The sequence below is a fragment of the Scatophagus argus genome, chromosome 12 (genome assembly GCF_020382885.2).
Source record: "Scatophagus argus isolate fScaArg1 chromosome 12, fScaArg1.pri, whole genome shotgun sequence".
Lineage (NCBI taxonomy): Eukaryota > Metazoa > Chordata > Actinopteri > Scatophagidae > Scatophagus > Scatophagus argus.
In genome coordinates, this window is record NC_058504.1 from 2,903,089 (window position 1) to 2,916,217 (window position 13,129).

The 13,129-nt window shown below is 44.8% G+C and overlaps 3 protein-coding genes across 5 annotated transcripts in view; all 3 read right to left on the reverse strand.

Annotated features, from left to right (window-relative positions):
- uvssa (UV-stimulated scaffold protein A) overlaps positions 1-1,173 on the reverse strand; it is a 28,095-nt gene extending 26,922 nt beyond the window's left edge. The window contains exons 1-2 of the mRNA XM_046406043.1: positions 971-1,173; positions 98-225 (exon numbers count right to left, since the gene is read on the reverse strand). Of these exons, the coding sequence (XP_046261999.1) occupies positions 98-207 (110 nt within the window). The 5' untranslated portion in view covers positions 208-225; positions 971-1,173. The remainder of the gene's footprint in view (positions 1-97; positions 226-970) is intronic.
- A 481-nt stretch (positions 1,174-1,654) lies between these two features.
- sil1 (SIL1 nucleotide exchange factor) lies at positions 1,655-5,839 on the reverse strand. Of its 2 annotated transcripts, none has more exons than XM_046406042.1 (12): positions 5,680-5,839; positions 5,289-5,377; positions 5,007-5,151; positions 4,805-4,910; positions 4,643-4,724; positions 4,401-4,487; positions 3,784-3,879; positions 3,561-3,682; positions 2,851-2,947; positions 2,612-2,776; positions 2,304-2,468; positions 1,655-2,141 (listed from the first exon to the last, which is right to left on the reverse strand). In XM_046406042.1, the coding sequence occupies exons 2-12, from the start codon at positions 5,370-5,372 to the stop codon at positions 1,944-1,946; spliced, it is 1,347 nt and encodes a 448-aa protein (XP_046261998.1). In that variant the 5' UTR covers positions 5,373-5,377; positions 5,680-5,839; the 3' UTR covers positions 1,655-1,943. The 2 variants fall into 2 exon arrangements, with proteins under 2 accessions (XP_046261998.1, XP_046261997.1); XM_046406041.1 differs by having other exon boundaries at positions 1,656-2,141; positions 4,619-4,724.
- A 300-nt stretch (positions 5,840-6,139) lies between these two features.
- spdl1 (spindle apparatus coiled-coil protein 1) lies at positions 6,140-12,746 on the reverse strand. Of its 2 annotated transcripts, none has more exons than XM_046406039.1 (14): positions 12,627-12,746; positions 11,451-11,612; positions 11,041-11,217; positions 10,201-10,395; positions 9,803-9,952; positions 8,794-8,892; positions 8,491-8,601; positions 8,248-8,388; positions 8,048-8,154; positions 7,652-7,772; positions 7,402-7,468; positions 7,055-7,258; positions 6,868-6,937; positions 6,140-6,573 (listed from the first exon to the last, which is right to left on the reverse strand). In XM_046406039.1, the coding sequence occupies exons 2-14, from the start codon at positions 11,610-11,612 to the stop codon at positions 6,435-6,437; spliced, it is 1,743 nt and encodes a 580-aa protein (XP_046261995.1). In that variant the 5' UTR covers positions 12,627-12,746; the 3' UTR covers positions 6,140-6,434. The 2 variants fall into 2 exon arrangements, with proteins under 2 accessions (XP_046261995.1, XP_046261996.1); XM_046406040.1 differs by lacking the exon at positions 12,627-12,746 and adding an exon at positions 12,064-12,086.
- Between the last annotated feature and the right edge of the window lie 383 nt (positions 12,747-13,129).

The window sequence follows — 13,129 nt, forward strand, 5'->3', positions numbered from 1 at the left end:
AGATGATACCAATAATCAGAAGAGTACTTAGTGCACACAGTGACTTATGTCTGATTTACCCTCCGAGACGGCCTGTGCCAATCAGTTAGTGACATACTTGCAGATCTTCTTCACTTCCTTCATCTTGTCATCGCTGAGTTGTGGCCGTCCTGATGTGGTCAGCTCCTCCACCAGCTCTGACAGCCTGTCCCTCTGAGACAACTCCATCACTGCTCACTGACGCACCTGTCAACAGGAAGGCATTACTGACTAGAAGGAGTTCAGCTGCAGGGAAGCTCTCCTGACAACCACACAACAAAACAGAAGACAGACACGTCTAAACATCAACAAAACTGAAGAAGTGAGATGTAAATGAAAAGCTACAAGCAGAAAGACAATGTGATGAGGAAGTCCTGCTGTTTCAGAAAACCAGCGGGACGAATAGTTAATCTGTATCAAGATCTCTGGCTGTTATTGAAGAATGTCGTGTAACACTAAAACATGAAGGTGTTCTCCCGTTATTAAAAACAGAAAACTGCTTATGTCGTTAATTAAAAAGCAAATATTCCACATTTATACTACACTATCTTTAATATAACAGCACTCTGATATTTCCTTGTAATGTAGAAAGAATGGTATCTTTGGCATGTATCCACTACATTTAATAAACTGGCCTGTAACGATGGCACTGAGGACTACACACCCACCTTGTATTTACAGTAAAACAACTCTAATAACTACCGTTACCAGAACCAAAAATGTGCCTTGGTTGACGTTAGCTGCATGGAATTTTAAATACTAATATCCAATGAGCTACAGCTAGTATTTATAATTTATTTATTTTCATGAAATTTAAAAGAAACATATGATGAAATATTAACAAAGCCGATCCACACGTTCGCTTTGTTTGACGGCAGACTGAAGTCCAGGCTACTTTGTTAGCTGCTACAATGCTAATAAACGTAAACAGTCTGGCTCTTTAAACACTCACCGGCCGGTCACTTGCTTTATAAAATACTGAAGCTACGGTACATTATCGAGCTGTTAGCTCCAAGTGACCAAAGCAAGTCATAGTCCATTCATGACAAAAGCCATTAAAATAAAGGCGACCGTTTTGTTCCGTTTACACATGAACAAGCTTATGTAATAAATTTTATAGCTTCCTCGCACCAAATAACATACTCATTTCCGTTATGAGCTGCTGTACTACCGGTTCGACTTTTCAGAATAAAAGCATCGATGAGACAGTGCCGTTCCCGGTGCATTCAAAACACCGCGGACAATTCTGGTGTTAACTTTATACAGTTTGCCTTCTACTGATCTAAATCAATTAATCTATAAAGTTCCTGCGCAGCGCTGTTGGCTTAACTCTTACTGTTGCTGATGGCAGTTCAGCGTCGATGAACATTCGTTGTCAGACAGATGATCACGCAACTGCAGCAGTCAAGTCTGAAGTCGGTACTGAAGCTTATAAAAACATTGCACCATCCAGCAATGCAGTCAAATAATACGCGGCTAAGATGTGTGGTTGGCATGTTATGGCGCCTTACAGCTAGATGAGCATCAGAGGCAAACACAGCACATCTACATCAATATGTCTTTCAGACAAGAGAAATCCAGACTGAAACCATATGAACACCATTATTTACAAATAATTTATTCTTAAATCAAATTTTTAAAAAAAATCTTTATCAACTCCACAAAAAACAACCACAAAAAAATAAATCGCTGTTCCAATATTCTCCCCCTCGAAAGCGTCCCAAGGCCACCAATTAAATTCAAGCTGGTTAAGTTGATACTGCCCAAGCTTACGGATGCCCACAGGGTCAGCCCAGCTAGGTGCATCCCTCGTCCCTGACGTGTATGCATTAGACTCTTGTCTTCAGGGGTCTGTCGTTCTGTGGTTGGTCATTCTCCTCTCTGCATTGAATGGCCATGTAAAATGTCACCTTATGGTCCTGCTGTCATTTAATTTTGACTTGTAGCGCGTCTATCAGTTCTACGATCTCCGCAAAGTAGCCGTTCTCCTCTCCTAGAATCATTTCCGAAAGGACACTTTCCTGGTACTGGTCCCTCAGAGACAGCAGAGAGCCCAGCAGAGAGCTGTCTAAGCGGTACTGCTCCAAACACACAGGAGCCATCGCCAGCAAAGCCCGCAGAGCCTACAAGAGAAATGACACAAACGGCTCATTTCACACACTGTCCATTTGTTTGGTCAGTCTGGGCTTCTTAATACTGCTGACTTGGTATTAAAGCTGCTTTTAATGTGGGTTAATTAACAACATTTAATTTGTTATTCCTCTGAAACACATCAGTCAGCGCACCTTCTCTCTGTAGTCGTGCTCAGCGGACTCCAGCAGCTGTGGGACCAGACTGCACCAGCCCTTCTCCAGCAGCTCCGCCTGCAGGAGCACTTTGGAGTACTGACGCACCCGCTCCTCGTGGGAGGCATCCAGAACCGGGTCCAGACCTGTCTGAGAGATCAGCTCCTAGCGGAGCAGGAGATACCAGCATCAACATCATCGCCTAGGAAGTCATAATCTGCCTCCTCATCAATAGTGTACTCACAGCGAGGCCAGAAGAGAAAAAACCTTCTGCGTTACTATGCTGCAAAACGGTTGATTTGCTGTACCTTCTCACTTATCATGTCATACAACATGGTGACAACGCGTGTACGCAGAACTCCGCTTGCATCTTCCCTGAACAACTCTGACAGGACCTGCAGCCCTCCATGTGACAGGAAGTGACGCTGTGCGTAGGGGAAGTGACGTAAGAGCGCGGCCACCGCAAAGAGAACCTGACAGGAGGACAAACACACTGAGAAATAACTACAGCTGAACTGTAAACGGTGATGAGTGTACGTGCACGTACCTTCTTTTTCACTCGCAGTGGCTGTGCAGTGGCCAGTATGGTTAAGAGCGTTTGCAGAGCTCCACTCTCCATGGCCTTCACCTGAACCACAGGGTTACTGCAGGACACAAACACCCCCGTCAGAGAGTCACCTGTGTGTGTTCCTCCAGACCATCAACACTGAAGTCAACTGGTCCGATGAAAAAGACCAACATAAAGCCACGTTCATACGACTCCACCAGTTCATAAACTGAATGCTTTTTCTATTTGACTTCTGAAAGGGACCGTCTGAAGATACGAGATGTGGCATTTCTGCACGACAACACGTCTAAAAATGACTTCATCTTCATCATGTATTTTCATGTTTCCTCTTACGTCATCCCAAATGTGTCTGACAACGTTCAAACCCAGAGAAATCCATAGCTTCCAGGAGAGAGTCAGGTTCATCGTCATGGAAACAGCTGTTTGGTTTATGTTTAGGTTAGTTTGAAACTTGACAGGAAAGCGGCGGAGTTTGGCTGAGGTGGTGCCAATAAAATGCAAACGCGTGAAACTGAAGGACACACAAAAAGCTGCAGCTGTACCACCCACTGACCGCAGGCGGCGAATCTTACAGCTCAAGTGCGATTTCGTTTTATCACCAACAAAACAGTGTGATCATTTTTTCATCAGTTGCAGATGCAGTTTAACTGTCACGATGTTGAGTGCAGCAGTCACGCTGCTGTGTGTACCTGGACAGAGCAGATCCCAGGACGAAGGCTGAGCTTTCCTGCAATCTGAAGTCAGAGCTGTTCAGACCCTGTAAGATGACCTGGAGACCCCCCATCGAACAGAGGGTCTGAGCGTTATCCACCTGGCGCGCACACACACACACACACACACAAACAGCAGGCAAAGTTTTACAAACATCTTCGGACCGGACGTGCAGGTGTGAACGGATGCGTGTCGTGTTACCTGATGCACCAGGTACTCCAGCTCCAGCAGGACGCTCAGCCGCTGCTCTGTGGTCGAGTTGCTGCTGTTCAACTGCTCTAGCAGGCGCCTCATTATCTACACACACACACACAGAACAACACTTCCTGCAGCTGCTTCACAATAAAAGCTTGTAGCAGCTCTCTTGATGCCAAGTCGTTAACGATGAAGCAGATGGAAGAAGTGACGGCCTTTCTCTGCTATACTTCCACTACATTCAGTTAATAACTTTTGTTACTTTGCAGATTCACATTATTAATACAAAATGAAATTTATGATATTTCAAGCAATTATTTTTATTTTACTTCATCAGCAATCAGAAGAAAGAAAAACTAATACAGACGTAGATAATCAGCCGCGTCAATAATTAGTCCGTCCTTAGATTCGATGTACTGAAGTAAACTCCATTGTAGGCTCAAGTGTGTGATTAAAATCAGAACATATCGAATGTCCATCCTTATATTACCAATAGTTTGAGTGCAGCACACACACATTCATAGCACATGACATCCTGTTTCTGTTTTACACAGCGTCCCAAGTTGTTTTCTGCAGCCTCTAACCCAGACATGGACAGAACTGCTGCCCATAGACGGACGTACCTGAACGTCGGTCTCCACCAGCAGCTCCAGCTGAGCCATGTCTCTCTTTAGCTCCTCAATTGGACGATACTTAGAAGCCACTGAGTCCTACAAACACATGACAGGCGGGGTGAGGGGGACACTCAGCATCAGCTTGAATTTTCCTGTTAAACTGCATCATCTAATTGGAAGCAATTCTCTTGTATTTTCTATTCATGGCTTCTTCTACATTCTGCTACCTGCCGCTTCGCGTCTCCGCTCACGGAGTTCAGGTCCTCCTTTATCTTCTTCATGGCTCGTTTGAGCTCATCGGGACTGAAGGAGGGCTTGACCTCCCCTCTCTCACTGCAAAGACAGGACTTTTACTGTGACTCAGATGTTCACATCTTTCACGACAGGTGGAATAAACCTCAAGAGTCCCACACCTGTGCTCCTGTGTCCAGTACTTAAGCTGCTCTTCTCCCAGTCTGACCTCCCTCTGACCCGTCTGCAGGTTCAGCCTCACATGGGAACCTGCTGGCACTGCCTGGCCTGCGCACACACACACGCACACACACACAGTTCAGTGTAAAAGTGTAAAACATAATCAGAGGTCCTATGACAAAGTGTCAGTATGCACTCCAGCACCTGGTCTGAGTGTATGCCAGTCCTCAGTTGGCTGGACCACCTCTAAATCGCCTTCATCTTTATCTTCGTCAACGGTTGCCTCCTCCTCTTCATCACCACCTACTGCTTGTCCTCCGTCTGTATTCTCCACCACAGTTAAGGCTGACTGCACAGACACAATAAGAACATCAGCGAATCTTTTGGTCGTTCATTTCCTTTTTCAGAGATGGGGTCTTTACAGAAAGGTTTTATTACGGACGCACGGCCTGAAAAACAACCACACATACATTAACAACAACTCACCTTGTGAGCGAGACCGCTGTGCCAGCAGTGCAGCAGCAGCAGCAGGAGAAAAGCCAGGACTGCACGGCTGGATGTCAGCCTCATGGCGACTGAAACACAGCAGAGCGCAGGGATTCAACGGCATTACTGGACTCACGTCCTGCAGCCTGAAAGACCCGAACCCGCCTGCCCCAGGAGGGCAATGCTATATGACGGTTTCACACACAGCAGCAGCAGCAGCAGCAGCGTGGATCCACAGGTGTGCAGATTATGGACTGGCTGCAAAGCTTGGCTGACTGGACATCACCTGCCGAGGTACACCTGCCTCACCACACAGCCATATGGTACCGGAAGATGTTTTTTGAATCAGATTAGCAAACAGCCAAAGAATTTAACGCAAGCAACAACTCACGTGCTTCAGTGATGACGCGACGATGAAGGTGAGATGCAGACAGGTACGGCGCGTCTCCCGTGTCGTCGCTCGAGCTAATCTACGTAAACACACAAGCAGTCCCCGCATACATCTGAAGGCGTGTGGCTCTTTCCACTCATTGGTCCACGTAAATCACCGTCTTCTTTACCAGGATGTAACAGCGGCTGACAAACTACTACACGGAGCACTACTGCCGCCTGCTGGTCTGGAGTGAGACAACCTGATACTCAGTAAATAAGACTATTTGAATTAAGATGAAACGAATTGCCTCCTGAGTGTCTGTAAATAGGTCAGTTTTTATTTTTCCTCAAAGACCTGGAATAAAGCATCTTTAAGCATCTATAAATTTAAAATATAAACACCTGACACAATACACCACCACATGACCTGACTTATTGTCACCTCCACACCAACGGAAACATGTAACTGTCGCCGTTACTGAAGTTGAAATATTTTTTATTTACTGCAAGTCACACTAATGGATCACGATAAATGCGGCACCGTGATCAATAAACTCAACACTGAATACTGTATGTTACAGCGTTTTTAATACTCTAACATTAAAGATTATGACAGTAAAGAGCAAATCCAGTGAAGCCAGTGGAAAAAAGTAAAAACTGAAATATTTGAATGAAAGAAAAACAACAACAACAACAACACAGAAAATCAAAGTCAGAAGATCTCAGCATGCACACATATACAGCCATGTTTGTGGCAGCAGGTGTTCAGGAGTCCTACTGCTGAGCACACTGATTCTCCATGCTGCTGTTGGAGCTCACATGGATCATCTCCACCGTTCTTTTCTTCCTTCTCTCCTCTCTCTTGTTCTGCTGCTGGTTCTCCTCCATTGCTTTGCAGTCAGTCACAGGAGAGCTGAGGCAGGATAACAGACACTCAGTGAAGTGACTCAGCATCACTTCAGCTGCTGCTTTAACCACATTGTAGTCCCACTTAGGAACTGACGTGTTGTGTTTGCTTTGCGTCTTTCTTTAAGTTAGAGTAAACAAGTAAAATGTTATGAAAAAAAAACAAACATACATACATACATACACACACACACACACATATATATATATATATATATATTAAAAAAACAGAGGGAAGCCATTCTTAACTTGAACAAACACATTTGATTTGGACTGGACTCTTCCACGCAGACATACTGACCTCAGGCTGGGAATCACAACAGGCTCATCTCCACTAATCTTCACACACTTGGGAGGCCGCGGCTCAGGTTCTACAACACAAAACGGTGCCATCACATGAGTACTTAATACTTGGCCCAGCTGTAGCTGTGCAGTACTCATGTTTCATTGACGCTTTAATCCAGTGTCAGTGTTCAAAAGGTACCGACCTCCGACGTCCCCGCCTCGGGTGGAGCTCACTGCCTCAGCTGAAAGACAGGTGTGTGCCTCAGGGTCTGCAGTCTGAGCATCTGTGATGTCTGTCTCCACGGCAACAGCCTGCTCGCCCTCGTCAAGAGTCTGCTCGGAGGAGGGTACGACCTCGACAGGAAGCTTCTCCTTCTTTCTCTTCTGGATCAGATTCTTTCTTGCTTCTAGACATAAAGATTGCACAAGGCAGCTGTGTTACAGCCATACGGCGATATTTAAAATTCAGCAGCATCCACGACTACCCACGCAACATCAAGAGACATGTGACCAAAGAAAAAAAACACAGGTTTGGTATCATTCTGGTCACCTTTTGGTTCATATTTGTGTTGGAGCTCCTCCACTCGCAGCTGCAGTTTGATCTTGTCACTCTGAGCCTGCAGCAGCAAACAGAAATAAACATGAAGCAGCACAGTGTAAGTCACCCGTCAAATGAATTGATCAATTTTCAGTTCCTGTGTTTTGTAACACCACAAGAGTATCAAACAGATCCGCGGTTCCTACATGACAAAGAGCTCGAGCGTTTACTGAGGGAAGACAGGCAGTCACATGTCCGGTACCTGTTTGAGCAGCCGTTCAGACGAGAAAAGTTTCCTCTCCAGCTCCAAAGCTCTCTGACTCTCTGACAAAGATTTCATCCTCTGCAGGGAAAGCTCATCTCCCAGACGCTCCGCATCCTTACTGAGGACACAGCGAGTTTCACTTAACCACTGACCGCATGCACGCAGATACAAACACAAAGACAAATCCAGATACACTCCTCTGAACTGCCATCAGTATTTGTGCTTCTGTGCAAAACTAAATCTTAATGTATTTGTATTAGTAATAATTCCAACTCCCTGGTAACAAAGCCAGGGACAACAAGGCCAATGAAAAAGCCTCATGACAGTTTCAGCCACAGTTCACCACAGAACGACAAACCAAACCGTGTGATCCGGTGAGGTGGTTCAACTCACACAGTGTTGTTCAGCTTCATTTTGAGCAGGTCAGTGTAGTAAGTTTCATCATGGCCGTCACTGCTTTCCGCTGGAGCAGGATTAGCTGGCTGAGACTTCAACATCATCTACACACACACACAGAATCTATCATATTCACTTCATCCAATCGTTTTTGTCTACCAGCAGTGGTGCTTTCTTTGTTCATACATGAGACTCACCTCCACCTTCTCCAGCCTCTGCAGTTTCGTCATCAGATTTTGGATCTCTCCGTTCTTCTCAGACAACATGGACTGGAGCCTCTCCAGCTGAGCAGGATCAGCCCTGGAACCCTGAAGCTGCATGAGAGTGGCTATCTGGACCTGCACAACACATGCACACCCACGGCGTCATTCAGGTTACACACGGCGGTGAAGGTTCACGTGTCGGCCGCGTTTCAGCCCAGCTGCCCTCCTCCACAGTACCTTCATGCGCTGCAGCTGCTGTTTGCTGAAGGCGTGTTGTTTCTGCAGTGACTGATACTGGACCTTCATGCTGATGAGCTGTTTCTCCATCTCAGCACGCTTATCCTCCAGCTGCAAAACAAAAAGTTAATATTTTAACATTTAATTTAAACTCTGCTTTACTTCAAAAGCCAAATATTTACATATATCTCATAGTTTATTTTACCATATATAAAAAAATTAGATAACAATGTTCTCAACTGTGTAAATCTGCAGCCGCACTGTTCAGATTTCTACTTGTCTGTAGCTCAGTTTGGTTTTCACCTCAGCAAATAGGGAGTTCCCTCTGCTGTTGGGATCCTGGGCCTGCTGCAGAATCTGATCCAGCTGGATCTGGAGGTCCCGGTTAGCCTCACGAGATTTCTGTGGAGAGACACACAGCGTGAGTTTATGCAAACACAAAGATGACACAAAGATGATCACACAAATGTTTACATGCAATTACATTAAGCAGGCTAATTCAGTCCTTTTTCTGCATGTCCCACATGTCCCCTGGACGCTTTTCATTGTGCTAATGTGTCTCCTCGGTCGATTCTCTTCCTCGCACCTCAGCTCTTCCCAGTGAGGATGAGAGAGGGAAGGAGGCATGGCAGAGGGGGGGCAACTTCCAGGTCACAGGTGGAGACAAGACGCAAAGAACCATTTCCTATCCATGTGTACTGCTAATCTGCACGGGCATACTGGCAGACAAGGACTTACAGAGGTAACGCAACACTGCGGCAACACATGTAGCATCCTGGTCTTCTAAATAATTAGCTTCACATGCTGAACACTTGACTGACTGACTATAAAATCCAGACACATTTGCACTGAGGAAAAGCTTCTATAAAAGGAGCAGAAGCAAAATGTACTGACTGTACGCTCATTAAAAAAACTTAAAAAGCAAGTTTAAGCTGAAAACCCGATTGAACACTTTAGCTGCTCTCTGTAGACCAAAATAATCCTCCGAAAACTGACGTAAACAGATGCATTTGCACAGCAGGTAAATGATTTAAACATGCAAAGAGAGAAAAAGTTAAAACTGCTCCCCATTTCTTCCTGATAAACATTATTTGAAAATCTCTGGATGTACACCATCAGTTTAACAAACAGTGACGTAAAGCATCAAACATTTGCAGTGTCAGCCCAGTCAGTAATGGACTCAGCCTTCGGTGGCCTGTACTGAGACAACCTGACGACCGAAAGCATACTAACCTTCACACAAACACAAAACTCAACTTGAACTCATTTCACCTGAAATCTGTGAAATAACATGTAACCGTGTGGTGCTCACCTCCAATGCATTAAACCAGGAAACAGCCTCCTTCTCCCTCTCCTCCTTCTCCTCTGTGATTCGCTCCAGGTGGCGCTGCAGGCTGCTGTTGCTCAGCTCCAGCTGCTGCTCTCTGTACTGAGACTCCTGCACCGCCTGCTCCAGCTCCACCTGGGCGACAAAAAAAACAACATACAACTCGTATAAGTCCTCGTGATGGAGGAAGGCGAGAGGGCCTCGTGGAACAGACGGAGATCCGGATCGGCACTTGACAAAGAAGCAGCAGATGATTAGAGAATGTTTAAAGTCGCAGATTAAGATTACATTCTCACTGAACAGCAGTTAACTGGACAGGAGAGAAATAAACACTGCAGCTCCAGACGTGCTGGGTTTTAGCAGTAACTTCCACTCCTCCTCACCTTCATGTTCTCCAGCTCCATAATCTTCATCTGCACCTCCATCATCTCAGATGTCATGGAGCTCTGGGTGTGCTCGTTCAGAGCTCGTAACTCCTCCATCTTGTTATTCAGAGTCTCGGTCTGCACCTCAAGTTTGTGTTTGAGCTGTTTCTCATTCAGCTGGGATTCCTCCAGAGCCGACTGCAACCTGAGAATCTGAGAAAAAAATACAGGAAGCACAACCACTGTTATTGTGTGTTATTAACTGTCTTTGCATCACCTTTACATCACATCATTAACTGCCATTAATCCTGTATCAGCACCAGTTTACATTTTGGAACTATTTTCTTTCTGTATCAATGTGCAGAGGGAAACGTGCATGTACTCGTGGAGGAGATGTCGGCTAACTAAGCTAGCTAATGTTACAGATCATTCGAGGACAACGAGCCTCTTGTCCATGAATAGATGCACACTTTCTTCTGCGCAGTGGTACAGAAAGGAAACAGTTCTGACACGAAACTGCTTACAACAAGGTCTGTGGATTATGTTGAGTAAGCGGTTCATGGACAGAGACACTCAGTACTGAATTCTGTGCAATAATTTTTGTTCTTTTCTATTGAGATGAGGATGTCAACTAGAGCGTGGACCTAATGGTTTCACTACATGAGGAAAAAAAAGCAATTAAGGTACTTTAAAAGCCTTTGTGTCAAAGTTCATGCTCCTTCTCAAAGACATAACAGTCATGGCTCTGTTCTACTTCTAAGCGCCAAGAGTCACCGTCAGGGTTACTATAGTAACACCGGTGCCTTTTTATGGTTTGGTTTTTTTGGCCAGGTAAGAGCAGAACAGGGGTTGTTGGACCTTGTTGTTGAGCTCATTGAGCGCCGTGCTGTGGCTCCTCTCCAGATGTTCTTCCTGTTCTTGAAGCTGCCGTCTCTGCTGGTTCTTCACACACTCGTAGTCTGACTGAAGTGACTCAAGCATTCGAGTCTTCAGCTCCACTTCCTTCTGCAGGGAGTACTTGTCTTGCTCGAGGACCTTCGATACACACGTTACACACAGAATCGTGAGGCAGTTTGAAACAATGCCCTGGCTATACAGAATAATGCATTTTGCTCGTATTTGCAAGTGAAAATTAAGAGCGTACAAATGTGAGAAATGATTGGGCTCACTTGTGTTAATGTTCTCGAGGCTTATGGTATGCAGCCAAGGCGAGAGAGAAAAAGTTTTGTGACTTGGATTAGATGTCCCTCTAAAGTGCAGTGTCATACCTCGAGAGCGTTGGTCATCTCCACTCTCTGTTCGTCCAGTCTGTTCTGCAGCTCCATCTGCTGGTTGAGGAGATCCAAACCAGCTTGGGCAGCTTGGTGGACCTGCTCCTCCCTCTCCTTCAGCTGGCTTCTCAGCCGCTGGATCTCCTCTTCTGCTGCCATCTGGAAAGAGGAGGAAAAAGGGATGTTTGATGCTTCCAGCGCTGTGCTCACAGGAACCCAGCACATGTCTCCCAACACACGAATTTCAATAGATTTGTAATATTTTAGGACAGATTTCTGCTTCTGGGAACTGGCCTCCGTAGAGATTCAACATGTTAATGTTGAAAGTATTTCTACGTTGTCTTTCACTTCTAAGAAACAGAGCAGAGCATTTATGTTTGGTGATACAGATGCAACGATTAATACGATCGGTCAGTGGAGAGAAAATAAATGGCCAACCCTTTTGATAATACATAAAGTCTTTCCTTATTTCAAACAAAGGTGTCACGTTTGCTGGCTCCAGCTTCCTAAACGACAGTATTTGACGCTTTTCTTTGAAATTCTTTGGGTTTTGAACTAAGATTGAACAAAAGAAGCAATTTGAACGCCTTAAAATGAAAGATTAACTGACAAGTCATGAATATCGTTAGCTGGAGCCCTAGTGTGTTAGAAGCTAGATTTCATCTCCTCTTGTTATTAGCGTTTCTTCCCACATCCTTATTTTTGTTCATCTCCACTCCAGTGTCATTTTAGCCTGGTTTCAGTTCATGCAGTTGTGGCTTACGTCAAACAGGAGGAGCTCTGACATTAGCGCTAAATTCAAACAGCTGACAAAACTACATATAAACGCTAACCGACCTCTGGACGGACAATGCAAACATGTGCACAATGCTAACGTCACAAATAACGACATCGCACAGAGGACGGACGGTTTGTCGTTATCTTTGATGGAATAAGTACGGAGGAGTCTGGCGTTAACTTCGATCGGTGCTTCGGCTAGCTAACTTTTATAATAACAGCTAACGTTACTTTCTCAAACCGTTTTCATACAGACAAAACTCCGTTAACGGGGCAAATGTCCTTATGGCGAGCGAGTAAGTAAGTAAGCAAGCATCCGTAGACGGATTACAGAGTTCACATCGATATCAGTTAAAAAATTACACAAAAGAATCACAAGTGAACACATCCAGTTACCTTAATTCACCACTCAACAGTCTGTCAAATCGTCCGCCTCGCAGTTCTTCATGGCGGTTAGCAAACAACGTTATGGCGCATTACCGCCACCAAGTGGTTCGGAGTGTGGACCCGGAACATCCATCCATTACTTTTATTTATTTATTTTATTTTATTTATTTTTCTGTTTAAAAAAAAAAAACAGCCGTAATCTCTCTGTCTGATTCGTTCTGTTAAGACACAGAAGTAAGTATCACTTCTGCTCAGAGTTTATTTCTTTATGGTTTGGACAGTTTACTAACATATTTTAACATTTCCTCTTGTTCACAAAACTCACACCTTCTAAATAATAAACTTTTTACTTCCGTATGACCCAAGCGTAGCCTATAAGTAACCGTTTCCTCTCTTTGAGTTCTCCTCACACCTACTTTTCTTTGAATTTATTCTTCTCACTGCTTTGCCACCTTTCTTTCGATTTATGCTTAACTGTAGTCTTAATTTCTGTCTTGCTGAAGGGCACTGTG

What these genes read in the sequence shown, in the direction of transcription:
- sil1 (XM_046406041.1), bottom strand. Translation starts at nt 5,372, where the DNA reads ATGAGGCTGACATCCAGCCGTGCAGTCCTGGCTTTTCTCCTGCTGCTG. An exon ending in TACTGGACACAGGAGCACAG is followed by an intron (nt 4,725 to 4,804) that starts GTGTGGGACTCT and finishes CTGTCTTTGCAG; the next exon opens with TGAGAGAGGGGAGGTCAAGC. An exon ending in ATGACATGATAAGTGAGAAG is followed by an intron (nt 2,469 to 2,611) that starts GTACAGCAAATC and finishes CTGCTCCGCTAG; the next exon opens with GAGCTGATCTCTCAGACAGG.
- spdl1 (XM_046406039.1), bottom strand. Translation starts at nt 11,612, where the DNA reads ATGGCAGCAGAAGAGGAGATCCAGCGGCTGAGAAGCCAGCTGAAGGAG. An exon ending in ATGAAGCTGAACAACACTGT is followed by an intron (nt 7,773 to 8,047) that starts GTGAGTTGAACC and finishes CTGTGTCCTCAG; the next exon opens with TAAGGATGCGGAGCGTCTGG. An exon ending in ACACAAATATGAACCAAAAG is followed by an intron (nt 7,259 to 7,401) that starts GTGACCAGAATG and finishes CTTTATGTCTAG; the next exon opens with AAGCAAGAAAGAATCTGATC.